General features: G+C 59.1%; 3 protein-coding genes across 4 annotated transcripts; 2 read left to right on the top strand and 1 right to left on the bottom strand.

Moving 5' to 3' along the window:
• Nucleotides 1-779: 779 nt before the first annotated feature.
• ADCY3 (adenylate cyclase 3) lies at nt 780-15,876 on the top strand. 2 transcript variants are annotated; one of them, XM_040598398.1, is made up of 20 exons: nt 780-2,087; nt 6,164-6,313; nt 9,081-9,211; nt 9,586-9,697; nt 10,070-10,197; nt 10,440-10,598; nt 10,682-10,844; nt 10,922-11,080; nt 11,212-11,354; nt 11,442-11,603; nt 11,683-11,770; nt 11,872-11,988; nt 12,233-12,492; nt 12,578-12,659; nt 13,148-13,306; nt 13,577-13,723; nt 13,855-13,968; nt 14,040-14,166; nt 14,373-14,497; nt 14,800-15,876. In XM_040598398.1, exons 1-20 carry the CDS (start codon nt 1,413-1,415, stop codon nt 14,980-14,982), a joined length of 3,384 nt encoding a protein of 1,127 aa, XP_040454332.1. In that variant the 5' UTR covers nt 780-1,412; the 3' UTR covers nt 14,983-15,876. The 2 variants fall into 2 exon arrangements, with proteins under 2 accessions (XP_040454332.1, XP_040454334.1); XM_040598400.1 differs by lacking the exons at nt 12,233-12,492; nt 12,578-12,659.
• A 1,244-nt stretch (nt 15,877-17,120) lies between these two features.
• Nucleotides 17,121-24,559, bottom strand: CENPO (centromere protein O). The gene is made up of 7 exons (XM_040598401.1): nt 24,473-24,559; nt 23,927-24,157; nt 22,258-22,427; nt 21,781-21,892; nt 20,718-20,977; nt 19,593-19,764; nt 17,121-17,968 (listed from the first exon to the last, which is right to left on the bottom strand). Exons 2-7 carry the CDS (start codon nt 23,955-23,957, stop codon nt 17,868-17,870), a joined length of 846 nt encoding a protein of 281 aa, XP_040454335.1. The 5' UTR covers nt 23,958-24,157; nt 24,473-24,559; the 3' UTR covers nt 17,121-17,867.
• A 94-nt stretch (nt 24,560-24,653) lies between these two features.
• Nucleotides 24,654-25,880, top strand: PTRHD1 (peptidyl-tRNA hydrolase domain containing 1). The gene is made up of 2 exons (XM_040599363.1): nt 24,654-24,866; nt 25,522-25,880. The coding sequence occupies exons 1-2, from the start codon at nt 24,654-24,656 to the stop codon at nt 25,690-25,692; spliced, it is 384 nt and encodes a 127-aa protein (XP_040455297.1). The 3' UTR covers nt 25,693-25,880.

The following is a 25,880-nucleotide window of genomic DNA, read 5'->3' as shown; positions in this document are numbered from 1 at the left end:
AGCAATTACTTCCCCGGCAAGGAGGCCGAGAGGGGCTCTCATTAGAGCGGTGGGGCGAGGGTGCTTGGCAGCACCGTGCCCCCGGCGTGTGGGGGTTCGGTGGGGCGTGGGGGGTGCGGTGGGGCTGAGCATGGTTCTCCCAGGTATCGGCGCGAGCTCGTGGTGGGGCAGGGGGGGGCTGGTTCAGGGTTGTCTCATCAGCTCGGAACTGCAGGTGGTTTTCTAGGTGCGGGGGTGCAGGAGGGGAGCAGGAGGCGGCTGAAACACGGGGAAGAGGAGGGGGAACCTTCTGAGGGGGTGCCAGCAGGGAGTGGGCCGCTCTGGGGTGAGTTGGGCAGTGCTGGCGGAGGTGTCCCCCGGTTTCCTTGGGGCAGCTGGCTGTGACCCCAGGGAGGGCCATGGGGCCGGCGGAGTGGGGCGAAGGGCAGCCCGGCGGGTTACGGGTGCGGAGGGAGCGTGGCCCGGCGCCCCGCACCTCCCGGGGCCGGGGTCCCTGGCACCCGGGGTCAGCCAGGCGGTGCGGGTGCGGGGGGTCCGCGGGCTGCCGGAGGAGGGTGATGAGGAGGATGGGGCGGGCAGCGGGAAAGCGGCAGCCGGGGCCGAGGGCGGCCGCGATGGGGACGAAAGCCACCCGGCAACCGGCCGCCGCCCCGCAGCCGGCGCCGCGGGGGTTACGGGAGGCGGGGAGCGGCGGGGCCCGCCCCGGCCCCGCGGAGGCCCGGCCCGCTCATCCCCCGCCCCCAGCCGCGGCCATGCCCCGGCGGCCGGAGCCGCCGCCTCCGCCGCTTCGCCCCCGGCCCCGCGGAGACGGAGGGGGGCGGCGGGGCCGGGCGGCGTCGGGCGTAGGGCGCGGGGGCGGCGGGGCCGCCGGAGGATGCTGCCGGCGGCCGGGCGAGGCGAAGCGAATCGCTGCCTGTGGCGGGGCCGCACCTGCGCTCCCCGGGCTGCGGCGGGCGGTGGGCTCCGGGGCGGCCCCCCGGCCCTTCGGCAGCCGTCCCCGCGGAGCGGAGCGCCTGGGAGAGGGGGGCGAGGACGGCGGGAGCGACGGGGCTCGCCCCCCGGCGCGGCTGCCCTCGAAGGAAGAGCAGGGAGGCATCGCGACATCTTTCCGCTCCGCGTCGCTTCGGTTGCAACCTGGCAGTGCGCAGGGGCCGGGGAGGGAGCTGGCAGGCGGGCGGGCGCTCGCCTCTCGCCCCCCCCAGCCCCCCCGGCCGCTATTTATAGTCGTTACCCCCCTTCCCCTCCTTCGGCGGCTCCGCGGGTCCGGGGGTGACGGCGGCGGGGGAAGGGGAGCGGCCCGGCGGCTCCGTGGCCGGCGAGGCGGGGATGCTGCGGGCGATGCCCCGGTGAGCATCGCGGGGTGCAGGGGAGCGCGGTGTCGCTGCGGGGCCGGAGCAGGGGAAGGCACCGCCATGCCCAGGAACAGGGCTTTTTCCGAGCCCGAGTGCTCGGCCGAGTACTCGGCAGACTACTCGGTGAGCCTGCCGTCGGACCCCGAGCGCGGCGTGGGTCGCACCCACGAGGTGACGGTGCGCAGCTCGGGACCCTGCCTCTGCCTGCCCCGCTTCATGCGCCTCACCTTCGCTCCCGAGTCCCTGGAGAACCTCTACCAGACTTACTTCCGCCGCCAACGCCACGAGACCCTCCTGGTGCTGGTGGTCTTTGCCGCCCTCTTCGACTGCTACGTCCTCGTCATGTGCGCCGTGGTCTACACCGCCGACAAGCTGGCCCCGCTGCTGGCGGCAGCGGCCGGGCTGGTTGCCCATGTGCTGCTCTTCATCCTTTGCAAGTACAGGCTGCTTCCCGAGCGGGTGGCCCGCAGGTTCCTGCCCTACATCCTCTGGGTCCTCATCTTGGCCCAGATCTTCTGCTACCTGGGTCTCAACTTCTCCCGCTCGCCCGAGGCCAGCGACACGGTGGGCTGGCAGGCTTTCTTCGTCTTCTCCTTCTTCATCACTTTGCCGCTGCGCTTGGCGCCCATCGTGCTCATCACCGCCATCTCCTGCGGCATCCACACGCTGGTGCTCGGTGTCACCATCGCCCAGCAGCGGCAGGATGCCCTGGACGAGGGCACGCTGCTGAGACAGGTACGGGGCTGGCGGGGGGATGTGGGGTCCCTGGTGGTGGTGAGGGGTGAAGGGAAAATCATCCCCATGTGGTGTTTCCGTGAGTTACCGTGTGGTCCATCCCTGTCCTTATGTTCTGGCGCTAAAGCCGGGGTTGATCCGGACCCTGTGAGCTGATTGTAGTGTTTGCTGGGAGCAGGGGGCTCCCCAAAACATACTTGGGGATCAGTCTCCATGGGAGTGGGGTGCTGGAGTGTGCAGGAGCACCCGCCCAAGCTGGGTGCCACAGACCTGGCCCTGCAGGCCTGGATCCATCCCCAGGGGCCACCCGGGGTATGTGGACATGTGGGCTGCGGTTGGGCTGCTGGGGAAACTGAGGCAGGGTGGACCGTGTGCTCCTCCATCCACCCTGCCTGGCGGCCTTGCTTGTACCACTTTCCCTTTGAATTTCAAAAATGGCTAAAAATGGCCCCAAATGGCTATTTTTAGCTGAAATGTGGCAGGAGCCCAGCTTCTGGGCTTGCAAACAGCCACTGGAGCTTTCCCAGGAGGAAGTCGGGCGGCAGCTTGGTCCCAGCTTGGTCCCTGGGCAATGCCCATCACCCAGCCTCGTGCCTAGGGATGCTTTGGGGTGATTTTCTGCCCCAGCAAACCTGGAAAAAATGGTGTCCCCTAGCCCAAACGTGGCGCTAAGGCTGGGCCATTGGTTCACGCACACAGCAAAGGAGGGGACGTGGGGGGTCAGACAGGGAGAGAGCGGTCCCCAGCCCATTGGATCCTTAATATTTCCTGGGAATCACCCAAGTGGAGCAGCTAGACACTGGTTTTATTCCCTAAATTAGTGGGTTTCATGTCTTGGCTGAATCCCTTTCCTCCCACTGTTTTCTCTACTGGCTGGCCATGGACCCAATGACCTGGGGAGCCTTTCCATAGCCAGGGTGGGGGGCAGGGCAGGGGGACGGCCAGAGCTGAGAACTTGTGTGCTGGTGGCTGTTGACGGCAGCAGGGAAAATCCCGCTGGAAACATCCACTCTGCCCCATAATGATGTGGGCTCTGTGGGAGGATGCTACAGGAATTTGGGATGCTCTGGGTCAGGTCCTGGGAGAGCTCCAGCTGCTCCCAGCCTAAATAGGAAGGGAAAAGGAGGGTATTTACTCACTTTTTGAGAGGTTTTGGAAGTAATGAGCCTGTGGTCACACTGGGAATTTGCAAAATGGAGCCTGTTCTCCAAAAAGCCTGAAGATCCTGTTTTCACCCTGTCTCTGGAGTGCATGGTCTGGGGCTCGTCCCCTGGCTTGGGACATCTCCTGGTATCACACAGGGTTTTGCAAAGAAAAACACTTTTTGGGCACAGTTTCTGGAGCCTGCCAGGCTGGGCGCTGGGGTGGCGGCATGGGTGCCCTCCCAGTGGTGCCCGGCCAGAGGCACTGTACCCACAGGAGAAACCCCAGTGCAGCAGCGGCTTTCCCAGGTTTTGCTCCTTTTCTGGGATACGAGCATGGCACGTGGCAGATCCAAAGGCAAGGAAACCTCTCACTGCCACCAGCCCCGGGATGCGGGAGGCAAGGGGACATGCAGGCATCCCCTTGGCCAGCAGCAGGCATGCGCCGCCTGTGTTAATCATTGCCGTGGCACGGAGAGTCCAGGGCTGGTAAAACCTTGGCAACGCGGCATGCCTCAGCCTCTGCCTGCTGCAAAAGGAGGAACATTATGTCCAGAAATAAACATCATATGCTTTATTATTATAGCCGGTGGTGCAGCTCCTGGAGGGAATGGCTATTAATAGGATGAACTGGAGGATGTCGCTTGAGCGGGGCTGGCACAGCTCGGGGGGGTTCGTGAGAGATGCCGGCAGTTTCTGCCCCACTGCCAACCACCGAGGAGAAGCCCAAAGGCTGAATTGTGGCAGGGAGCTGGAATTTGGCAGCGTTTGAGGCTGTACCTGCCATGGTTGCGCATAAACCAGCTGTGAAGCATCCCCAGGCTCAGGCCATGACCCAGCCCTGGACTGGATGGTCCTGGTACATCCTACTGGCACCTTTCCTGCGGGATGCAGATGGGGCTGGATGGGGAAGGAGGGATAAGGCTTGTTCCGCTGGTGGTGCACGTTCCTGCACATATCTTGCTCCATCTGCCCCCAGATTACCAAGTGCAAATAATAACCAGTGACTGTGCCAGCAGCGGGGCCTCCTCCATGTCGGGGCTTTCCCGGCAGTAGCTGGGGTCCTGGGAGGTGTTTTGCAGCTCAGGGCACAGGGACACATGCTGAGGGAGGTTTTTGGGGCTGAGCATCCATTGTATGGCTGCAGGATGCAGCTGGACAGTGCTCAGTGTGGGACGTGGCTGTGCCGTCTGGTGCCAGGTGAGCTGGTCCCCAGGATTTCCAGTGGTCCCCGTGTGCTGAGCTGTCCCAAGCCATTGAACCCCAGTAGAATGGCCCGTTGTCATGACAACTTGAGAGGCTGGGTAAAAATAGCAAGTGGCTGCTTGTTTTGGGGGTTTCTTCTCAGTGTCCACCTCCAGGCGGCTCCTTGCTCACCATCTGCTGTGCCGTGGGTCCAGGGGCTCCCCGGGGATCCCCAGCTGTGATGGTGGGACCTGGGACAGGATCCAGCCCTGCGGCACCAGCTGAGGGTCCCAGGCGCTCTCCCCTGTTCCTTATGCTCTTTCCCCCTGAAAAAACAAGTTTCCTTGCTGCAAATCATTTTGTCAGCCCTGGCCCAGTGCTGTGGCCAGCACCCAGACCCCCAGTGCCAGAGCCCTTACGTATTTCTGCACGTGGCCGGGCTCCCCACTGTCTCAGTTTCCCCCTGCGTGGAAGGGGTTGGCAGCTCCTCCCTATCTCCATGGGATGAGACCGGGCTGCTCAGGGCTTGATGCTGTCAAGTGACAAAACCTCTGAGGACAGGCACCCCCCGGGACCGGGGTCATGTTAGGGCTTTCCTCTGACCGAGCTGGGATATGGGCTATGGGGACCAGGGGCGGGACAGTCAGTGCAGGGGAGCTGGGAATCAGAAGGATGCTGAGCATGGGGGCACATCCCTCCTGGAGATGAGCTGGGGAACAGCTCCGTGCTCTTCCCGCTGCCTCCTCTGCACCGGCTGTGATGGAGCCCATGGCCTGCAGGGTAGAAGGACGTCTCTATGTCCCCATTGCCCTTTCGGCATAGCTGGAGCCTGTTATCACATCCTCCCTGTCGCTCTTCCCCTTTCTAGACTAAACAAACCAAATTCTTCCAACTTTTCCTCATCAGTCATATTTTCCACCAAGGGCTCTTTGCTTCCATCTGCAAATCTGCTCCGTCCCCTCCCGGGCTGCAGGGACACAGGGTCCAGCCCACGGAGCTGGGGTCTAGCCTGTGGGATGGGACAGGCTTCTGCCCATGGGGACAGGGTCCAGCCCAGGGATGGGATGGATCCAGCCTTTGGGATGAGGCAGCGAGCCTCTGTGCCATGTGCCTTTGAAACCTTAAAGAGGACGGGTGGGTTGTCACAGCCAGCAGCACCCTGGGGCTTCCATCTCCCGTGCTTATGTCTTTGGCTGTTGAGAGGGTCGTAGAGGGGCAGGAGCATATGTAAATGTACGATTTTAGAGTTTGGCCATGTTTTTGTTAGATTTTCCTGCACAAAGGGGTGCAATTCCTGTGGCAGAAGTGGGGGGAGCGGCTGGTACGTGAGCCACCAAGAGCTGCTGGCCTTCAGCAGCTCTTTCCCCCAGGGCTGCTCCCAGCCCCTGCCAAGCTGCTGCCTTTTTCCAAAACATCTCTGCAAGCTTTAACGAAGCAGAGTCAGCCCGCGGGAACCACGGGGTCTCCCGGGATGCTCAGGGTGTGATCCCCAGCCAGACCCCTCCCGCAGAGCCACGGTGACGGTCCCCATGAGTCCCCCCAGCAGTTAACGGTGGCTGTGGCTTGGTGGTTTATCTCCAGGATGTATTTTATGTCCTCCTCCAGCACTTGAGTACTTTTTTCCACTCTCACTGATCAGGCTCTGCTGCCCAAACAGGGATTTGTGGTGGCACCGGTGCTGTCCCCGAGGCACGCATGGGCTTCCCCGTGGTTCTGCTCACCCCTGTCTCCTGTTCTCTGTCCCCAAAGATCCTGTCCAATGTTGCCATCTACCTTTGCGCCATCACGGTGGGCACCATGTCCTACTACATGGCTGACCGCAAGCACCGCAAAGCCTTCCTTGAAGCGCGCCAGTCCCTCGAGGTCAAGCTCAACCTGGAGGAGCAGAGCCAGCAGCAGGTAGGAGCCATGGCTGGGCAAGGGGACAGCATGGGGACAGTGCAGGGGGTGGCAATGGGGACAGAAGGACCCCAGGTGGGAAATACGTTTGTAGTTTTGCACCATGTGCCCAGTTTGGGGACTCCCCATGTGACTGTCCTCTTCCAGGACCTCCCAGCTCCTGCCAAGGCCACCAGCAGCTGTCCCCGTCCCTGAGCATGGCCGTGCAGCAGATCCCCTTCCCCAGGCACAGCCACACAGCAGGTCCCTGTCCCCAGGCATAGCCACATACATGGCAGGTCCTTGAACCCGAGGCATGGCCATGCAGCATGTCCCTGTCCCCAGGCACGGCCATGTGGCAGGTCCCCTTCCCTAGAGATGGCCACGTGGCATGTCCCTGTCCCCAGGCATGGCCACGCAGCAGGTCCCTGTCCCCAGGCATGGCTACACAGCAGGTCCCTATCAGGCCCTGGCCATTCCCTGGACCGGTCCTGCCACAGACCATGGCAGGGAAGGGAGAGCTGGCAGCAAGCAAGCACAGCCAGCCGCTCTCTGCTCTCCCCACGAGCGATGCCCGCTGTGGCAGACCCCCACGTGCTGGTACCATGCCGTGGTGGCCTGGCAAGAGGAGTGGTCGGGGGGAAGCGGCATCGTGGTGCCAGCTGGCTGTGTCCAAGCCCTGGTGTCTCCAGCCGCCATCCGGTGACCAGCTGGGCTAATTTTAGTGCCTTATCTGGGCCTCCCTCCTCATCTTCCATCTCTTATCTGGTTGATCTGCTGCCAGCAATTTGCTCCCAATGGCAACAAGAGACATGTGGCAGGGCCAGGCCAGCACCACCAGTGTCGTCTTTGCTGCAAACCCTAGGTGGATGCTCTGATGTCTAATACGGGGTTAGGTCCACGGAGGGGTTTGGGTCATGAGGGCAAATCCTGGGGCTGGGGGATGCCCCAAGTGAGGACACCCTCGAGGTCCCAGCTTGTGGGTTCAGAGGGGTGGAGGAAAGGACATGAGGATTATTATCACATGAGCTTTTTCCTTAGGGAATTGAGCTAAAAATAGCCCATGATCTTACAGGAAGGGCTGCTCACGTAAGGCCGAGTGGTGCGGGGCAGGGGGGCCATGGGGCAGGGAGTGATGCTGGCGGCCGGATCCATCCCCTCTCCCCTGCAGGCCATTAGTGGGGGCTGAACCAGCAGCCCCACGGGCAGAGGGATAATGGGAGCTGAGGAGAGCCGGGAGCTCCTGCACGCCTCCCCACCGGCAGCCTCCAGGGATGGCGATGGGACAGGGACACAGTGCCGTTCCTCCAGCAACAGCCCCACTGCAGCTGCGCACAGAACCCCCGCTCCGTCCCAGGGGAAAACCCGCTTCATTAGCTGAGTTACTTACATTTAGTGCAAATCCTCACACAGCAGGGCCAATCTATCCCTTCTCTGGCACCAGGGCTGCAGGGCCAGTGGGGACAGCAATGGGTGTGATGTCCCCAAGTGGGCTTGATCCTCCTGGGGGACCTTGGTTGAGTTCCACACGTAGATGTGGGATACCCACCATGCTTTTAAATGGATAAATCCTCCCTGGTGTGCTTTAACCCAGGTCCATGCACCCAGCACCAACCCACCCCCGGGGGCAGGGCACCCTGGAGCAGCTCACAGGGACCTTGGGGGACTTCGGTGCAGACATTCCCAGCACCGTGTCCCAGGTTTTTTTGGGCCGATAAAAGCTTGGACAACCCAATGCATTTTGATTCTCAAGCTCCCAGCGAGGGCTGGGCCCTGTATCGTGTCTGCAGAAGGGATCTGGGGTGCACATGCAAATTTTGCAGCTCATCAGCCGCTGTCAAATAAGTGTGTGGGACTGTCCCTCCTTCTCACGGCTCCAGGGACAGGGAAGCTTTAGGGCACTGCAGCCACCCTGCCACACTCCCATCCTCCCCTGGCTGGGATTTATTCCTGCTTGCAGAAATCTTGATGAGAACTTGTAAAATAGGGAGGAAAATGGTAAAAGCAGTGGTTGGCATCCCTGGCAGAGCATTGCCGAGGGGGATGTGCCACTCATGGGTGCATCTCCTCTACCTGTGGGTGCAAGTTTGGAGTCGGGGTGATGGCTCCCAGCTCCCTGGGGTGCCCTGGGACACCCCACTCCAAGCTCATTCTCCTTGCCTGGAGGAAAGCTCCTGTTCCACCGTGGCTTGATCCACTCTCTCCCCCTCCACGTGTGGCTGAGAGGTTGGGCTAAGGATCTGGCTGGGCCCTGGGATCCTCCGGGGATGGCTGGGTCCAGCAGGAGGGCCCAAGAACTTGGAAATGTCACTTTGCTGCTCTGTGTCCTCATGGAGAGGGGAGTGTTTAGACCATAGGGCACACACCATGCATTTGCACCATGTATTTAGACTGTGCATTTGCACCATGTATTTCTACCATGTGTTTCTACTGTGCATTTGCACCATGCGTTTAGACAGTGCATTTGCACCATCTGTTTGCATCGTGCATGTGCACCGTGCGTTTAGACAGTGCATTTGCACCATCCGTTTGCATTGTGCATTTAGACCATGCATTTGCAGCATGTATTCACCCCGTGCATTTGCACCATGTATTTAGACAGTGCATTTGCACCATCCATTTGCATCGTGCATTTGCAGCATGGATTCACCTCGTGCATTTGCACCATGCATTTAGATTGTATCTTGCGCCATGGATTTGCAGTATGGGTTTGCACCATGGGTTGCTGCACTTGGCACAGGTTGGACATCGTGTCGTGACAAACTCTCTTCCCTGCCCCATCCCCCAGGAGCGGCTGATGCTCTCCATCCTGCCCAAGCACGTGGCCGATGAGATGCTGAAGGACATGAAGAAGGACCCGAGCCAGAAGGAGATGCAGCAGTTCAACACCATGTACATGTACCGCCATGAGAACGTCAGGTAGGACTGTCCCTTCACTGTGTGACCCCCGTGCCATCCTCATGGGAAAAACACTTCAGGGTTTTTGGTTTTTTGTTTTTGTGCGTTGTTTTGGTTTTTTTCCCAAAAATATCTATTTTGCAGTCCTGGCTGAAAAATGGGAGAGGTTGGGGTGGTTTACAGTTAAAGCAAAGGGTGAGAGGGGATGGCTACCAGCCAGACTGTGGCCTGGGGCCCCTTTTTGCTCCAGCCATGGTTTGCAGAGCATCGTCTTCAGCCATGTCACAAACCAGCCTTTTCTTTGGTGCAGGTGCCCCAGCGAAAGGGGAGAGTGGGGAAGGGGGTTCCAGGGTGGGGGGCGCCGGGGCTGAGCCGCTCACTGTTGCTCCCTGCAGCATCCTCTTCGCAGACATTGTGGGCTTCACCCAGCTGTCCTCGTCCTGCAGCGCCCAGGAGCTGGTGAAGCTCCTCAATGAGCTCTTCGCCCGCTTCGACAAGCTGGCAGCCGTGAGTCCTCCTCGGGCTGGCATGTAATGAGTGGGGCAGGTCTCAGCCACCCCCCACCCTGGCCCCAGCCCAAAGCTGCATCCCAGGATGGGGATGAGGAGGTTAAAGTATTACTCCTCTGGGATGCTGGAGGCGCCCTGCCCTGTGTTGCAAAAATAGGGCTGGTGCAGCCAGGCTCCTGGCCGAGCCCTCGGGGGAGGCTGGGTGGGAATGGAAAATCCGATTATTTGTGTCTCTGCTGGGCGCGGGAGACCTCTGTGTGGGTCAAGGTCAGCCTGGGAGAGAGGGATGGAGGTGGCAAGGGGGCTGGAGGGGGGGGGGGGCATCCCAGCTGATGGGGGTGGGGCTGACAGCGTGCCCCCCTGTCCCCAGAAATACCACCAGCTGCGCATCAAGATCCTTGGTGACTGCTACTACTGCATCTGCGGGCTGCCCGAGTACCGGGAGGACCACGCCGTCTGCTCCATCATGATGGGGCTGGCCATGGTGGAGGCCATTTCGTAAGGGCTTTCTCCTCGGGAGTGGGGCCGTTCACTCCCAGGGAGGGGTGCCAGGGTGGGCAAGGGGGTCCTGGTGGGCTGGGGTGCAGCCTGAGGGCTTTCAGGTGTCCAGCCTCTGTGAAATGCGTTAAAAGACGGAGGAGTGACATTTAATGATGGGGGAACGGGCTGCGGGGTGGAGTGGGGGTGGGTTGGGAGGGGGGTCACCCCCATATCATCCTTGTCTTCTCCCCCCACCCCAGCTATGTGCGGGAGAAGACCAAGACGGCGGTGGACATGCGGGTGGGGGTGCACAGCGGGACAGTGCTGGGGGGGGTGCTGGGCCAGAAGCGCTGGCAGTATGACGTGTGGTCCACCGACGTTACCGTGGCCAACAAGATGGAGGCAGGCGGCATCCCTGGGTGAGCATCTCCAGGGGGGAAGGTGGGGGATGGGCGTGGCGTGCCCTGCACTCAGGGGTGACACTGGTGCCCGGTGCCGGCAGGCGGGTGCACATCTCGCAGAGCACTATGGATTGCCTGAAGGGTGAGTTCGAGGTGGAGCCGGGTGAAGGTGGCTCACGCTGCGAGTACCTGAAGGAGAAGGGCATCATCACCTACCTCGTCGTGGTCCCCAAGCAGCCCCTGCGCAACGGCATCAATGGGGTGGTGAGTGGTGGCACCGGTGCCGTGGCAAGCTGGAGTGGGGGGACACCGCACCGCCACCCACCACCTTCGCCTTGCAGAAGCTGTCGCTGACCTCATCCCACGGTGGCTCCCCGCCGCTGGTCAACACCAAGGAGCGCAACGGCAGCCTCAGCCTGGCCTGCGCCAGCCCCGAGGAGCCTGAGGAGCCCGACGCCAGGGTGAGGGGCACCCTGGAGAGCGGGGAGGAGGATGGAGAGGTACAGCCCGTGGGAAGCATTCCCTTTCCAGCAGCTCACCTGCCTTTGGCTGCTGATAGCCACGCTGGAGTGGCTGAACATCCCACCGGTGCCAGCATGGCCGTGCTGATGCCTGGGCTGTGCCGGGGCAGGCCGTGAACCCCTCCTTCCCCAACCCTCGGCGGCGGCTGCGATTGCGGGACCTGGCCGAGCGCGTGATCGATGCCTCGCAGAACGAGCAGGAGCTCAACAAGCTGCTCAATGAAGCCTTGCTGGAGCGCGAGTCCGTGCAGGCGTGAGTCACCCCAACTGGCAGCATGTCCTGGCGTGGCTGGGCGAGTCCTCGGGGCCACCAGGCACTGATGGGCAATGCTGCCAGCAGGCTGAAGGGGAAGAGCACCTTCCGACTCTCCATGCGCTTCATTGACCCCGAGATGGAGACGCGCTACTCGGTGGAGAAGGAGAAGCAGAGCGGAGCCGCCTTCAGCTGCTCCTGCGTTGTCCTCTTCTTCACTGCTTTGGTAGAGGTCTTCATTGACCCCTGGTATGTCAGGGAAGTGGTGGGGATGGGTGGCCCAGCCGCGTAGGGCTTCAAACCCATTCCCTCTTGGCTCTTTTGGCAGGTTGGTGGCCAACTACGTGACTTTCATAGTCGGGGAGATCCTCCTGCTCATCCTCACCCTCTGCTCGTTGGCTGCCATCTTCCCCCGGGTGAGACAGGGTGGGCTCACCACTCATGGTGGTGGGACACCATGATGCCCCATCACCGTGTCCTACCTGGGCAAACCCCCCCCACCTTGCTCTCCCTGCAGGTTTTCCCTAAAAAGCTCGTGGCCTTCTCCACCTGGATTGACAGGACCCGCTGGGCACGCAACACCTGGGCCATGGCCGCCATCATCATCGTCACCATGGCCGACATAGTGGACATGGTGAGCCACCAGCCTGGGTGCCAGTGGGGCTGAGCCTGCTCCAACCCCCATCCAAGCAGCCCATAACTCTGCACAGCTGATCGTTAAAGCAATTAGCAGAGCTGCACTGTAGTGGGGGAAATTTAGGCTGGCTGTCCTTCTCCTGCTCTGCAAAGCACCCTGCCCCTTTGGGTGGCCATGCAGCCCCTGGAAAGGTGCACCCTGTCCCCACATCCCCCTCCTCACCCTGCCCTCGTGCCCCCAGCTCAGCTGCTGGCAGGACCACGGCAGGACAGGCAACGGGACGGTGGGGCCACTGCGGCCAGGCGGCTGTGGGGAGCAACCCAAGTACTACAGCTACATTGCCCTGCTGGCCTTGGTGGCCACCATCATGCTGGTGCAGGTCAGCCACATGGTCAAGCTGACCCTCATGGTGCTGATCACTGGGGCCACCGGCGCTGTCAACATCTACGCCTGGGAGCACATCTTTGACCAGTATGACCGCCACCGTGGTCAGCAAAGCACGTAAGGGGTGGCAGAGGGGTGGGCACCTTCTGGGGGCCACAGCCGTGCCCACCATCCACCCATGCCTTGCTGCCTGTGCCGGCAGGTCCTCGCTGGTCCCCTCCAAATACTCCGTGACAGCGATGATCTTCATCGTGATGCTCAGCTTCTACTACTTCTCTCGTCATGTGAGTGACTCCCCCCACCCCCACCCTAGGAAGCTCCTCTCCCCTCTGCATCCTCACCTGCAGCCCCTGCCCACCCTGGGAAGCTCCCCTCCCCTCTGCATCTTCACCCCGCCCCCTGCCCTTATTTTTTGCAAGCTCCAAGGCAGAAGGATTTGTCCCCAGCTGTGAACAGCATCTCTGGCTCTTCTCCAAAGAAGCCTACCCAAGGGCTCTCCAGGCTCACATCAGTGGAGAGACCACCTCCGTCTCGCCCCCATGGTCAGGGGTGGGCAGCAATGTGGTGGCCTACAGCCCATACCAGCCCCGTGAGGGTCCCGTTCGCACCTCAGAGCAGGTCTCATGTCCCCAGTTAGGGCTTCACCTTGTCCCAGAGCCTTCTTCCAGGCTGTCCCCAGCCCCCCAGCAGCCAGGATGCTCCCAGCGCTGGAGGGGACCCATTGGTGAGTGGGAATGGGGAGTGTAGCCTTATCCCCCCTGTCCCCCCACAGGTGGAGAAGCTGGCCAGGACCCTCTTCCTCTGGAAGATTGATGTCCATGACCAGAAGGAGCGGGTCTATGAGATGCGGCGCTGGAATGAGGCTCTTGTCACCAACATGCTGCCCGAGCACGTGGCCCGGCACTTCCTGGGCTCCAAGAAGCGGGACGAGGTGAGGGGCACCCGGGGCGGGTGTATTTGCCCCCATTGTTGGGGGGTGGGCGGCAGGCTCCAGCCCTGGAGGCTTTGCCATGGGCTGTGGCTGAGTATCTTTGGTTGGATGAAGGTGATGTCCTGGCTGTGCAAGGCGCGGTTGCGGAGCACCCTCATTTTTTCACACGTGCCGAGGGAAGATGGCTTCACGGGAGGGTTTGGGTTTGCCGGAGGTGTTGGTGTCATGCGTGGGCACATCCCTGGCTCACAGCCACCGTCCCACCCCCAGGAGCTGTACAGCCAGTCCTATGATGAGATTGGTGTCATGTTTGCCTCCCTCCCCAACTTTGCCGACTTCTACACGGAGGAGAGCATCAACAACGGGGGCATTGAGTGCCTGCGCTTCCTCAACGAGATAATCTCCGACTTCGACGCGGTGAGTCTGTACAGAGCTGGCCATGTGGGTGGTGTGGGGCTTGGCCAGACCTTCCCTTCCTGCCCCATCTCGGGGCAGACGGACCTGCCGTGGCCCCAGGGGTACCTGAGGGCCTTGTCTCCATGGCTCAGCTCCTGGACGAACCCCAGTTCCGCTGCATCACCAAAATCAAGACCATCGGCAGCACCTACATGGCGGCTTCTGGAGTGACCCCTGATGCCAACGCCAACGGCTACACCACCAAGGTGAGGGGTCCCTGCGGTGGGGGGACAGTGGGCAAAGGGGTGGGCAGGCCTGACCCGTGCCGCCTTTGCAGAAGGAGACCCTCTCGGATAAGGAGCGCTGGCAGCACTTGGCCGACCTGGCCGACTTTGCCTTAGCCATGAAGGTGACACTGATGAACATCAACTACCAGTCCTTCAACAACTTCATGCTCCGCATAGGCAAGTCTGGGAGCGTGGGGCAGGGTCTGCCTCAGCGCCCCCTGCCCCTCCTTCCCTGCAAGCAGTGGGACGCTGGGCAGCAGCTCTAGTTCGAGAGCTGACGGCAGCAGGGCTGGTGGGGGGAACCTCATTGCCCTCCTGCAGACCAGGGTGTCCTGTCCATGTCACCAGCCATGGAGGTGACGTCTACTCTCTGTCTTGCACAGGCATGAACAAGGGGGCCGTGCTGGCAGGTGTCATTGGTGCCCGCAAGCCACACTACGACATCTGGGGCAACACAGTCAACGTGGCCAGCAGGATGGAGTCCACCGGCGTGATGGGGAACATACAGGTGGGGTGACAAGGGGGGGACAAATGAGCAACCCGGGGGGGAGCTGCAGCCCTCAAAATGCCCCACACTTTGGGTGGGAGGGAGAAAGCGCTGCCGGGAGCATCTGGAAGGGGTGGGGCTGGCTGTGGGGCTCCTCTGAGCTACGTATGGGCTAAGGTGATGCTCAGAGGGCAACCTGAGACCATGGGGTGGGACTGGTGGGTAGACCTGTTGTCTGAGCCGCACATGAGGGTCCCTGCTCCCCATGTCATGTGCCAGGCAAGGACCCCCCAGCGTCCCACCACATTCGCTTGTCCCCGCAGGTGGTGGAGGAGACCCACCTCATCCTGAAGGAGTACGGCTTCCGCTTTGTTCGCCGGGGAGCCATCTACGTCAAAGGCAAAGGGGAGCTGCTCACCTTCTTCCTCAAGGGCCGGGAGAAGCAGGGCTCCTTTGTCAACGGCTCCTCCGTCACCCTGCCCCACCAGGTGGTGGACAGCTCCTGAGGGTCCCTGGCCACCCACCACCACAGCCACCGCCTCCCGGCGCCGAGCAGGGCGGCTCAGGGAGGACCTGGCACCCGCCACCGGGGACGTCCATCCCACCCAACCTTGAGAAACCAACCCCTTCGCACGACCCTTTCCGAGCCCCCGCCGGAGGTCTCGGGGGGGCTTTGCTCCATCGCGCCTGTGGCTGAGCAGGAGGGAGACACGGGGCCGCCCCGGGGGCTCCTCTGGCTGGTCACGCTTGCGTGCAAGCGCACGTGGGCTGGCAGCCCCTGGTGGGCACGGGGCTGGGGCCACGCAGTTGCCTTTCCCCGGGCATCCCGGGCGTCACCCGGCAGGCGGGGGGACGGCAGTGATGTTAAAGTAGCATCGTGGGCCCTGGCTGCCACAGCTGGGCATGAGGAGATCCAAACTCAGGGCCGGATGGGAAGACGCCGCGTCTCTTCCATGTGCTGGGAGCGGTAGCTACAAACCAGGAGCATCCGGGGTTTGCTGTTAGTTCGTACCAAGTCCATCCTCGTCACAAACCACCGTAGTTAGAAGACTGGGGAGATGGAGAGCACAGGGCCGCCTTGGACTCGGGGAAGAAGAAAAAGGAACCAATATTGTGTATTTCAGATATATAAATATATATAAGAGTACAGATTGACATTTATATTTTTAACTGTCCCCGTTCCCTCCCCGCAGTGGGGCTCACGCTCGCCTGGACACTGTCCTGCACACACTGCGGTGGGCTGCTGCCACTTTTGCTGTCGCTTGATGGAAGAGAGGACCAGGGAACGGCAGAGGAGGGGACCGGAGCGTTAAACCCGATGCTGCCAGGGCTGGGGGCAGATGGGGAGCGCAGAGCGTAATTGCCGCTAGTTTCTTGAATAGAAGCAGTTGAATTTCAAAGACCGATTCTGCGCCTGCTTTGTTCTGGGGTTTTGGATATGGCGAGAAGGGCTCGATCGATTGCCTTTGCAAAGGGATGCTGGTTTTGGAGGGATCCTGAAACGGGAGGCTGGTGCTGGGGCTGAGCACCTCCCGCCGGCAGCATGTGCTGCTGGCCCTTGCTGGCTCTGGCAGCAGAGTACCAAACACTGGGAACGGTGACACGAACGAGATGGGAGTTTAATCCCCACCTCCGCAGGCTCAAGGAAACAAAATGCACATCCACAGCCCGCGCTGTGCTGTCCCTGTGCTCACAGGGCCTGGCTGTGGGTGCAAGCAGCACCCAAGGGGACCTGGAGCGATGCAGAGAGGGGAAGAAACCCTGACTCAGCCCTCCGAGTACCCCAGGATACAGGCCCCGGGGTGCAGTGGGTCTTATGGCCCAGACCCACCTCCCTCTATCCCACACCAACAGGGGACCGTGACCAAGAGCTGGGTTAAGCCTGGCTTTGCCACAGCTGCTTCAGTGACAAGCTGCGGCACCTCACCCTCGCAGCTGAAGTGTCCGGTTCCCACAGATCTCCCCAAAACATGCAGCCCGGGCCTTCACCCCACTGCCAGGTCAGGGCTCTGCCTCCCCTCAGCAGGACAGTGCACAAAGGTTAGGGCAGGGGCTGGCACCCCAGCCTGGCCTCTGCAAACTCACAGCTGCCCCCCGGCACGGGTGACACCAAGCAGCGCTTTTCCTGCTTTCCATTACTTTTCATAGAAATGACAACCACAGAACTAAAAGTGATGCGGGGTAACAAAAATGCTTTCTGATGATGCACAGCTGGCAGCAGGAGCAGATACTCAGAAGCCCAAACCCCTCCAAACACGAGCAAGCGAGCAAATGCTCACCCCACGAGCTGTCAGCTCTCCGAAAGCAGCTTGAGCTGCAAGCTGTCAGCCTTGCGAGCCTTCCTCTACGGACGTCAGCAGCGGGACTCACTACCTGGAGCTACGACACTCAAAACTAAACAAATTGTTCAGTTCAATCTGGACCAGGAGCTATAATGATGACGGAAAGAATAAAAAAAAAAATTACAAAGGGCTTTCCCTGTGCCTTATCACACGTGGGACTGGAATAAAAGTGAGACAGGAGAAAATACTGTCATTTAAACCACATTATATATATATCTGTCATTTAAATGCCATTCTATTCTACTAAACCACATTATAAAGCTAAAGGAAATCAAAAGATTTTTCTTTTTTTAACACCACAGTTTGAGTAACGTAGAACTTTTATTAATAAGCTGCTAAAGTACTGTTACAAAACAAGTTTTCAAAGATCTGATCCAGAGTTGAAGCACAACGACAGGACACCAGCAAATCTGCCCCACGCCTAAAGGGAAGGAAAGAGCACGTGTAAAGGCACCGCTGGTGTGAAATTTTCCGGGAAGTTCAGCGCTCCTGCTCGTGGGGTGGTTAACACAGCTTGCACGAGGGCATGGGTTTAGCTGGCACTAACGTAAACCTCACCTCCGTCCCTCAACCCCTTGCAGCTTCTAACATGAAATCCTTGCCTGGCTATAGTAAGCAGGGCACAGCTCACCCCACTTGCTCCCTGCTTTCGAGGTGTGTTGGATAAGCACATGGTGCTGACGCCCAGGGCATCGCCACTGAAAAAAAGACCTTGAAGTTTTCGTGTCGTTTCTGATTCCAACTGTGAGAGGCTTCCTGCAACCGTGGAGTTCTGCCGCACCAACCGCAGAGATCAGCGCTCAAACAAGCAAGCAGCACAGTGCCGAGGAAAGGTTACCTGTGACAACAGGCACCCGAAAGCTGCAGGGAAACGTTGCTCTCGAGGTTCAAGCTGGCCCAGTCGCTCCTTGGGGTTTCCAGCAGCATCGCTGCGGTCCACAGAAAACGTTTGCATTTCGTGATCACTCCCCACAGGCAGGGGAGCTCAGGGAGCTGCGTTACTGAGGAAAGCCGGGGTGGCTCACGGTGAGTGCTCCATCCACCCTTTCTCAGGCGCTGCCGAAGGAGCGGAAGGCTTTGTGCAGGGCCACACGGCGAAACAGGCCCGAGTGAGCTGCTGCCATCTCTGCTACAGATGCGGGAGCGTCCGCTGGCAGATAGAAGCAGATGGATCAGTGGGGAAAGGAACACCACGTTGCCAGCATAAAACTATTTGTTTCTCATTCCTCCCTTGTCCCTAGGGAGTCCTTCCCTCTCCCTTGCTATATAGTTTTTCTTCTCATAACCCTTTGCTCTCCTCCCTAACCCTTGGCGTCCTGCAGCTCCCTCATGGGATTTGATGGCTGCAGAAAGAACAAGTACCTTAAGAAACACGCACTGCTGACAGGCGAGGACAGTTACGTGGCAGCCTCACCCAGCCCCAGCTCCTCTCTTAGCGCAGAATTTGTGAGCTAAGGCAGAACATCACCTACAAAGGGATGGCTACTGCAAGGAAAGGAGAGGGGGAACTGTTGATTCAGTACACGATGACTCCTCCAGCCTAACCAACGATCTGGCAGGAGCAGGCCTGAGACTGTGCCTGATGGCAGAGAGCAGAGATTATCAATCCTAGCTGCTCTGTTCAGAGCTCCATCTAGCTGCATGTTGGTCCACACGCTCCACAGCCCAGCCAGCCAAAAGCAGGACACGGCGTGTCTGGAAAACACAGGCAGACAGATGGGCAAACGATCCCTCAGCCCCGTTTGGGATCTGTAATAACCAGTCAGAAAATAGCGTGGATCTGTGATAAAGCCGTGCCACGGTGTTAGGGCTGCACAAGACACTCACTGTTGCAGTCAGTCTTTCCCGTACTAGGAGGAGGTGGCATTGCTGATACAGAGGAGGGGGAGTAGGTGGCATCAGGGAAAGATTTTGCAGGCAGAGATCTTTGTTACCAGTATTTTGCAGCATCCCTCATCCTTTCTAAGGGACGATAAATCTCGCTCCTGCCTCTTTCTCCCTGCCATTGCACTGCAATACATGCCAGCACACCTAGGAGGGCAGCAGGGGCAGTTAGGGCCTGCCTGGCCACACGAGACAGCCCAACACCAGGCCTCAATTAGTCATTTATCTTAATGCACTGAGAGAGAGAAATTCCTGATGCTGAAAAAATCCTGCCTTATTTGCCTACAGCTAGACCCCACCCTAGGGAAAGATCACAAGGCTGGCTGCCAGGTTTTCAAGGATCAGAAATGAGTCCAAGGCCATAAGTCAACTGGAACAAACAGTCACTGTGATGGAGACTGACAGCTTCCCAGTTTCTGGCTGCACTTGCTCACCAGGCTCTCCCACGTGTGCACAGTGCACTAGCACAGGCTGAGCTCTAGCTGTGAAACTTGTGAAAACAGCATCCTGATCCTGCTGGGACCGTACCAGAGTCTGCACTCCCAGTAATTGCAAACCGCAAACAAGCATCCCGTCCATCTGAAATGATCCAAGCTTGCACTCACACCTTTCCTTTCTCAGCCCCATCCTCCCTCCCTCCCCACAGCCATCCCATCTTGCCAGTATTGCAAGAGATCTGTGCTCTTGTGCTAGGGATGAGTTACAACTGCTTCAAGACCCAACACCAGTTGCACACAACCACTTCTGTAATCTGTTCTCCTTCAGCAATTTGACAGCTTACTGCCTTTTGTCCCCAAACTGAACTAGGGAAAAAAACCCATCCATGTGCAGAACCACAGTATGGTCTGCCCAGCCCACGTCCCCAGAGAGACTCCGCACCAGCAACTTACATGCGCAGGAAACGACTGCTTCAGTGGGGAGGCTGCAACAGAGATCTCCATAAAGCAGCCTCACCTTGAACAGAAAGGTCTTGCTTTTCCTTGACACGTTGTAATTAAAGACCAGCAAGTCACACAAGGAGTTCCTCTGCAGCTTTCCTTCTATCTGGTCTGAAAAGTGTTTCTGAAGGGACAAAGACAACTGAAACACAAAGCTAGGAAGGGAGCCCATCAGCGCAGGGCTGGGAGCTCATCAAGTGCACCCTCTATACCAGCCGGGCATACCCAAATCATAGAATTGCCAGAGTTGGAAGGGATCTCTGGAGATCCCCTAGCCCACCCCCTGCTCAAGCAGGCTCTCCTACAGCAGCTGCGCAGGATCATGTCCAGGTGGGCTCTGGACATCCCCAGAGAAGGAGACTGCACAGCCTCTCTGGGCAGCCTGTCCCCGTGCTCTGGCACCCTCAAGGGAAAGAAGTTTTTCCTGCTCTCCCCACGGAGCTCCCTGTGCTGCAGTTTGTGCCCGTTGCCCCTTGTCCTGTCGCTGGGCACCGCTGACAAGAGCCCGGCCCCGGCCCCCTGACACTGGCCCTTAAGGTACCTGTGTGCATCGCTCAGGTCCCCTCTCAGCCTTCTCCTGCCCAGGCTGAACAGCCCCAGCTCCCGCAGCCTTTCCTCACCAGGGAGATGCTCCAGCCCCTCAGCAGCTTGGTCACCTCTGCTGGCCCCTCCCCAGCAGCTCCCAGTCTCTCTGGAACTGGGGAGCCCAGCACTGGACACATACTGTACATTGAGCAACCTTACACAGGAAAGACTTAAACAAGTGCCATGCGCACCCTAAAGCCACACCCTCCGGTGGCTTTTTAGAGATGACAGCTATTTCAGCTTAGGGAGCTCTGGAATTTGACAGTAAACTTTAAATGAGCCACAATACAATATCCAAGTACCTGACAATCGATGGAACAGGCAACCAAGTTTATAGTCACATGATAGTTTGTGAAGTTCTGAAAACCAGAACCATGAGCACTCAATAAAAAGAAAACTGCAAAAATTCCCCCCAGCACTTCAGAGACTCGTAACACTTGGTACACCAAAGGAAAAAAGAAGGGTGAACAAAAGTGCTGCGGCCACTGGTACCTGTAACTGGTCTGCCTGGTACCTCCTCTGAACGTAAGCATTCAGGTGGTCAGACAGGACAGACAAGAAGCGCCTGATGTCCGTCTGCAAGTACTTCTTGGCTATCTCCTCCAGGGGGATGAAGATGGGGACAGAGTGGCGGTAAATCTGCACTTCTGGCTCGGTGAGCAGGTCCAGGTAGTAAGAATCCAAGTAGGTGCCCTCGTAAGCCGTGCTGATGCAGAAACACACTCCCTTCTTGGTCAGCTTCCCGCTGATCCCTTGGGTCCAGAGAGAGAGGGTTTACTGAGCGCTACTCTAACTCACCACTGCAGCTTGGCTGGGGCAACAGAGATGGTAAGAGAGGCTCTGTCCTCCTCCTAGGCTAGCTGAGGGAGCTCCCTAGGAGGCCGAATGACTTGCAAGAGTTCAGCAACATAAAAACAGGGCAACTTTTTATTAAGGGACCTCTAATGAATTCAGCAAGCTTAATGGTAGCTTAGATTCCCAATAACTGAGTTATGCTGCTGATTTCAAACACAGTCCTGGCTCCAACGTGACAGGGACAAATGGGGCACCCTGGGTGGAGGAAGGCAGTGCTTCACTGCCCCAAGCAGCACGGTGGGAGTGCTCATGGCAGGGCTCAGCCCGCTTGCATCAAGCCGGACTCACATCCTCACACTTTCCAGAATGCAAAGGTGGCTGTCATTGGAAACCATTTTTTTTTTTTAAAAAAAAAAAGCTCAGAAGCAGAAGAAAAGAGGGTGCTGACCTCACAAGCTTGCTTGGAAGACTCAGACCACTGGATATTGAACTGCCTAATTCCCAAAGATTTCATTCCTAAGGTAGTTTTCAAAAATCCAGACAGTCTAAATAAAGTAAATAAGAGTTCCTGCAACATCCCAGAGGCCTCCTGCAAAAGGCAGGGAATTACAAAGTTACAGCTCTTCCAGCATTTCAATGGCTTCAAGCGCAACAGCAGCAGTGTTAACAGGGAAGTTACACTTCACATCAGGTTCATTTACCGGAATTTAGCACCCCAGAAATGCAGCCATTGGCAGAACACAAAATTTTGAGACATTACCTGTGAGGTAAAAGAGCCGCAGCATGGCCTTAAGGCTTTTTATCTTCCACTCCAAAACAGCCTGAGCACTGGGCTGTGCCGGAGGCAGCACGACTCCTTTTTTCCCAAGTTGCTACAAAAGCCAGAAGAGAAGAGGTCAAAAATCGCTGACACAAGTGTGTCACCTGCACGGAACACAGTCAGGATACAGAGAAATAATAACCTGGCTCTGAGAAAAGCGAGATGGTGTTTCAAGCAGAGAAGGGGAGAAAAACTCAACAAAATAGTTCAGAAATGGCCACACAACTTCCAGCCAAGCAGATCCAGCAGTTCTAGACTATATGGTACTGAAAAGAGGGGACACCAGGACTGTATGCCCTGGGGAAAATAAAAAAATAACAGTTGGCTCTATATGAATAACCTCAGTAAATCCACCCTCTGAGAGCAGCAGCACACCAGAGCCCTCTGCCCAATCTCTGCAGTAAGCCTTTTTCTCACCCCCTTTTGCTGCAGATCCACTTTAGCCTGCAGCTCATCCCTCCGGAGTCTCAGCTCCTGAACTGTTGCTTTCAGCCTGGCCAGCTTCTCTTCTTGCTGCTCCATTTCCTCCTGCTTCACAGCTGCCTCATGAGACTGCACCTCCAGCATTTCCAGGTGAGCAAACACTCCTGCGAGGAAAAGCATGACACGCTGTGATGGGTTTGCATAGCCAGGTTTTGGTAGGGAAAGTGGCTACAGAGGTGGCTTCTGTGAAAAGCTGCTAGAAGCTTCCCCCATGTCCAGTGGAACCAATGCTGGCCGGCTCCAAGATGGACCCACTGCTGGCCAAGTCCACAAGCGATAGCGGCAGTGCCTCTGAGATAACATATTAAGAAGGAAAAAAAACCAGAAAATACCTGTACCAAGAAGAGAGCAGTGAGACTATGTGAGAGGAACAGCTCTGCAGACACCCAGGTCAGCGCAGAGGGAGGGGAGGAGGCGCTCCAGGTGCCACAGTACAGATTTCCCTCAGCTCATGGAGGCCCACAGTGGAGCAGATCTCCACCTGCAGCCTGGGAAGGACCCCAAGCCAAAGCAGGGGGATGCCTGAAGGAGGCTGTGACCCTGTGGGAAGCCCACACCGGAGCAGGTTTGCTGGCAGGACTTGTGGACCCATGGAGAAAAGAGCCCACACTGAAACAGGTTTGTTTTGCTGCCAGGACTTGGGACCCCGTGGGGGACCCATGCTGGAGCAGTGTGTCAAGAACTGCAGCCTACTCACCTTGGAGAAGTTCAGGGAGAACTGTCTCCTGTGGGAGGGACCCCACACTTGGAGCAGGGGAAGAGTGTGAAGAGGAAGTAGTGGCAGAGACAGTGTGTGATGAACCGACTGTAACCCCTATTCCCTGTCCCCTGCCTGCTCGGGTGGGAAGAGGGAGAGAAATCAAGAATTAAGCCCTGGAAGAAGGAGGGGTGGGGGAAGGTGTTTTTTTCTGATTTGAATGGTAATAAACTAATTTTCCCCAAGTTCAGCCTGGTTTTCCCATGACAGTAATTGCTGAGTGATCTCCCTGTCCTCATCTTGATCTACAAAAGCTTTTCGTTGTATTTTCTCTCCCCTATCTGGTTGAGGAGGGGAGTGATAGAGTCGTTTTGGTGGGCACCTGGCATTCAGCCAGCATCAAACCACCACATACGCTCAAAAATCCAAGCTGTGATTATTGGTGGTCTGCACTGCAGCAACAGAAACAAAGTAGGTCCAGTGCAGATACATAACAAAAACACTTGCAATAACTTTGCAAAGGGGCAGAAGACAGGCAAAGATCCAGGAAAGAGGCTTTTGGGAATTTTAAACGTGAGGCTGAGGGCCAGCAAGAACCTAAACACTGGGGTGTCCCACAGCAGCTAGCTAAGCTCCTGAAAAGCAGAATAAGCTAGCAAATACTCCAGTCCTGATGTCCCTGATCCCAGGAGAGCTGCAATTCCCCATTCCACCTTTAACCCAGTCCACAGATCAGGGAAACAAAGCCCCCCATCCCTATATCAGCTGAGAGCTACTCAAGATACAACTCAGCAACTGAAGCAACCAGGGGGTCGCCTCTGGCCCCAGGTACTTCAGGGCTCACTCCTACAGGAAGGCCACACTTGGCACTTGGATGTCCCGCACCCTGCGCCCCAGGTAACTCACCGCTCGGTGCACAAGCTTTCCCCCCCTCCATCTTCCCTCGCCGCTCTCCTGTAAGCAAGGCAGCGGGTTCCTCGGCCAGGCTGCGTCCCTGGGCAAGCAGCGATGTGGAGGTAGCAAGAGCTTTTCCTCAGGGATCTTCCTCCTGCCGCTACAACGGGACTCAGAGAAGCACCAAGGGCAGGTCTGGCTCCCGGGCCGGCCCCACGCGGGGACAATCCCACGGGCCGATGGCTGAAAAGACACGTTATAACTCGCCACTTTCCTACAAGCCACAGTTTCACGCCGGCCCCACAAGGAACCCCCCCGGGAGCGCAGGAACGGACAGGATTCAGCTCCCCCCGCCAGCAGGGCGCCCCGGAGAGCCGCCACAGCCAAGGGGACAGGGAGGAACCCCCGCACGGAGGGGTGGGTTAGGCCGCGGCCGCGGGGGACGGGGACAAGCGAGGCGCAAGACAGCCTGGGCTCCGCACCAAGCGGGCTGAGGGGGCCGCGCCGGGGCAGCTGTAGGGGCCCGGGTCCCGGGTCCCCAACAGCTCCCGCACCCACCTCAGACAACCGGGGCTCAAACTGCGCGCCTGAGCGCCGCCGGAAGGACGTCACCTCCCTGACGCCATTTCCCTCCGTTTGCCGTACAACAAAATGGCGGCGGCACTGCCTCCGCCCCGCTCCCGCCAGGCACCGCGCGCGGCCGCGCCTCCCGGCAGGCTGTGCGGCGCCGTACGGCGGCATGGCGGCGCCTGGAGCGGCGGCGGTGGCGGCGCTGGTGCAATACGTGGTGCTGCGCGGGGACCTAGGCCGGCCGCCGCGGTCGTGGCCGCTGGGCGCGGTGGTAGCTCAGGGCTGCCACGCCGCCCTGGCCGCCGCGCATGCGCACCGGCAGCACCCCGACACCCGCGCCTACCTGGAGTTGGGCGGCGCCATGCGCACGGTGGTGCTGGAGGTGCGCGGGGCAGGCCGGGAGCCGCGGGGCAGGCCGGGAGCGTTCGCCTCGGCGGGGCGGGCGGCGGCCATGTTGGGGCGGGGTTGTGATGGGCGGTGAGGCGGTGTTGGCTCTGTGGAGGCACCCCCGGCGCCGGCCGGGCCTGGCAGGGGGTGGGAGGCTGGCCGGGACTCGTCCTCCCCCGGGGCCGGCCTGTCGTCCCGCCCGCCTCACCGTCCCGCGGCCGCCGTTACTCCCGGTGAGCCCCCGTGACCGCAGCAGCGGCTTCGTGAGGGGAAGTTCAGGACGGTGATGGGGGCAGCCCCTTGTGTAGACGTGGGGCTGGGCAGGGCTGTTTGCCTTAGCACACCGAGCCAGGCCAGCTTTCCGGGGGGGGGGACACAACGCACTTTTGAAGGTTTACACCTGATCTGGCTCACAGCCCCTAGTTGCTACCCCAAGTGCCTGCAGAGGCTGGCGGTGCAGCCAGGGCCTGCAGGAACAAAATGCCTTTTGGGGTTGCCCATCCTTACGCCTGTGCAGGCAGCTGGCTGCCTCCGTGTCCTGGCCACTGTCCCCAGGGTGAGCTGTCTTTCTTTGTCTCATCCCCACAGTTCTTGCAAGTATCCAGCACCGCTTCCCACCCCAGCTCTCACAGCAGACTGTCTTTCCCCAGGCTCCAGATGAGGCTGCCCTGACGGCACTGGCAGAGACCCTGAAGCAGCACGACATAGACCACGAAGTGTGGACCGAGCAGCCTGAGAACGTGGCCACCTGCCTGGCGCTCCGGCCCTACCCAAAGGACCAAGTGCACCAGCACCTGAAGAAATTCAAATTGCTAAAGTGACCAGGAATAGGCACTGGCAGCTCTCCTCCTGGGCCAGAGCTGAGCTTGACGCTGGGAGGAGACGCTGCTGTGTCTCGGCGGTGCTGTGCTAGTGCCCAACAGCAGGTAGTCGTCTTGTGTGGTGATAGTAGTTATACGGTGTGAAATGGCTCTTCGGTGGGGAGGATTAAATGTTATTCTGTGCAAAC

This window comes from Falco naumanni, chromosome 6, assembly GCF_017639655.2.
Source record: "Falco naumanni isolate bFalNau1 chromosome 6, bFalNau1.pat, whole genome shotgun sequence".
Taxonomy (NCBI): domain Eukaryota; kingdom Metazoa; phylum Chordata; class Aves; order Falconiformes; family Falconidae; genus Falco; species Falco naumanni.
The sequence above is the reverse complement of the archived record's forward strand: the minus strand, read 5'-3'. Positions and strand labels throughout refer to the sequence as shown.

Excerpts from the sequence above, each read along its gene's own strand:
- PTRHD1 (XM_040599363.1), top strand. The coding sequence starts at position 24,654 with ATGGCGGCGCCTGGAGCGGCGGCGGTGGCGGCGCTGGTGCAATACGTG. Across the intron at positions 24,867-25,521 it reads TGCGCACGGTGGTGCTGGAG|GCTCCAGATGAGGCTGCCCT; the intron begins GTGCGCGGGGCA and ends GTCTTTCCCCAG.
- ADCY3 (XM_040598398.1), top strand. The coding sequence starts at position 1,413 with ATGCCCAGGAACAGGGCTTTTTCCGAGCCCGAGTGCTCGGCCGAGTAC. Across the intron at positions 2,088-6,163 it reads AGGGCACGCTGCTGAGACAG|ATCCTGTCCAATGTTGCCAT; the intron begins GTACGGGGCTGG and ends CTGTCCCCAAAG. Across the intron at positions 11,355-11,441 it reads GAGCGCGAGTCCGTGCAGGC|GCTGAAGGGGAAGAGCACCT; the intron begins GTGAGTCACCCC and ends TGCTGCCAGCAG.
- CENPO (XM_040598401.1), bottom strand. The coding sequence starts at position 23,957 with ATGGAGGGGGGGAAAGCTTGTGCACCGAGCG. Across the intron at positions 20,978-21,780 it reads GCGGCTCTTTTACCTCACAG|GGATCAGCGGGAAGCTGACC; the intron begins GTAATGTCTCAA and ends TCTGGACCCAAG. Across the intron at positions 17,969-19,592 it reads AGCAGTCGTTTCCTGCGCAT|CGGACGCTCCCGCATCTGTA; the intron begins GTAAGTTGCTGG and ends TCTATCTGCCAG.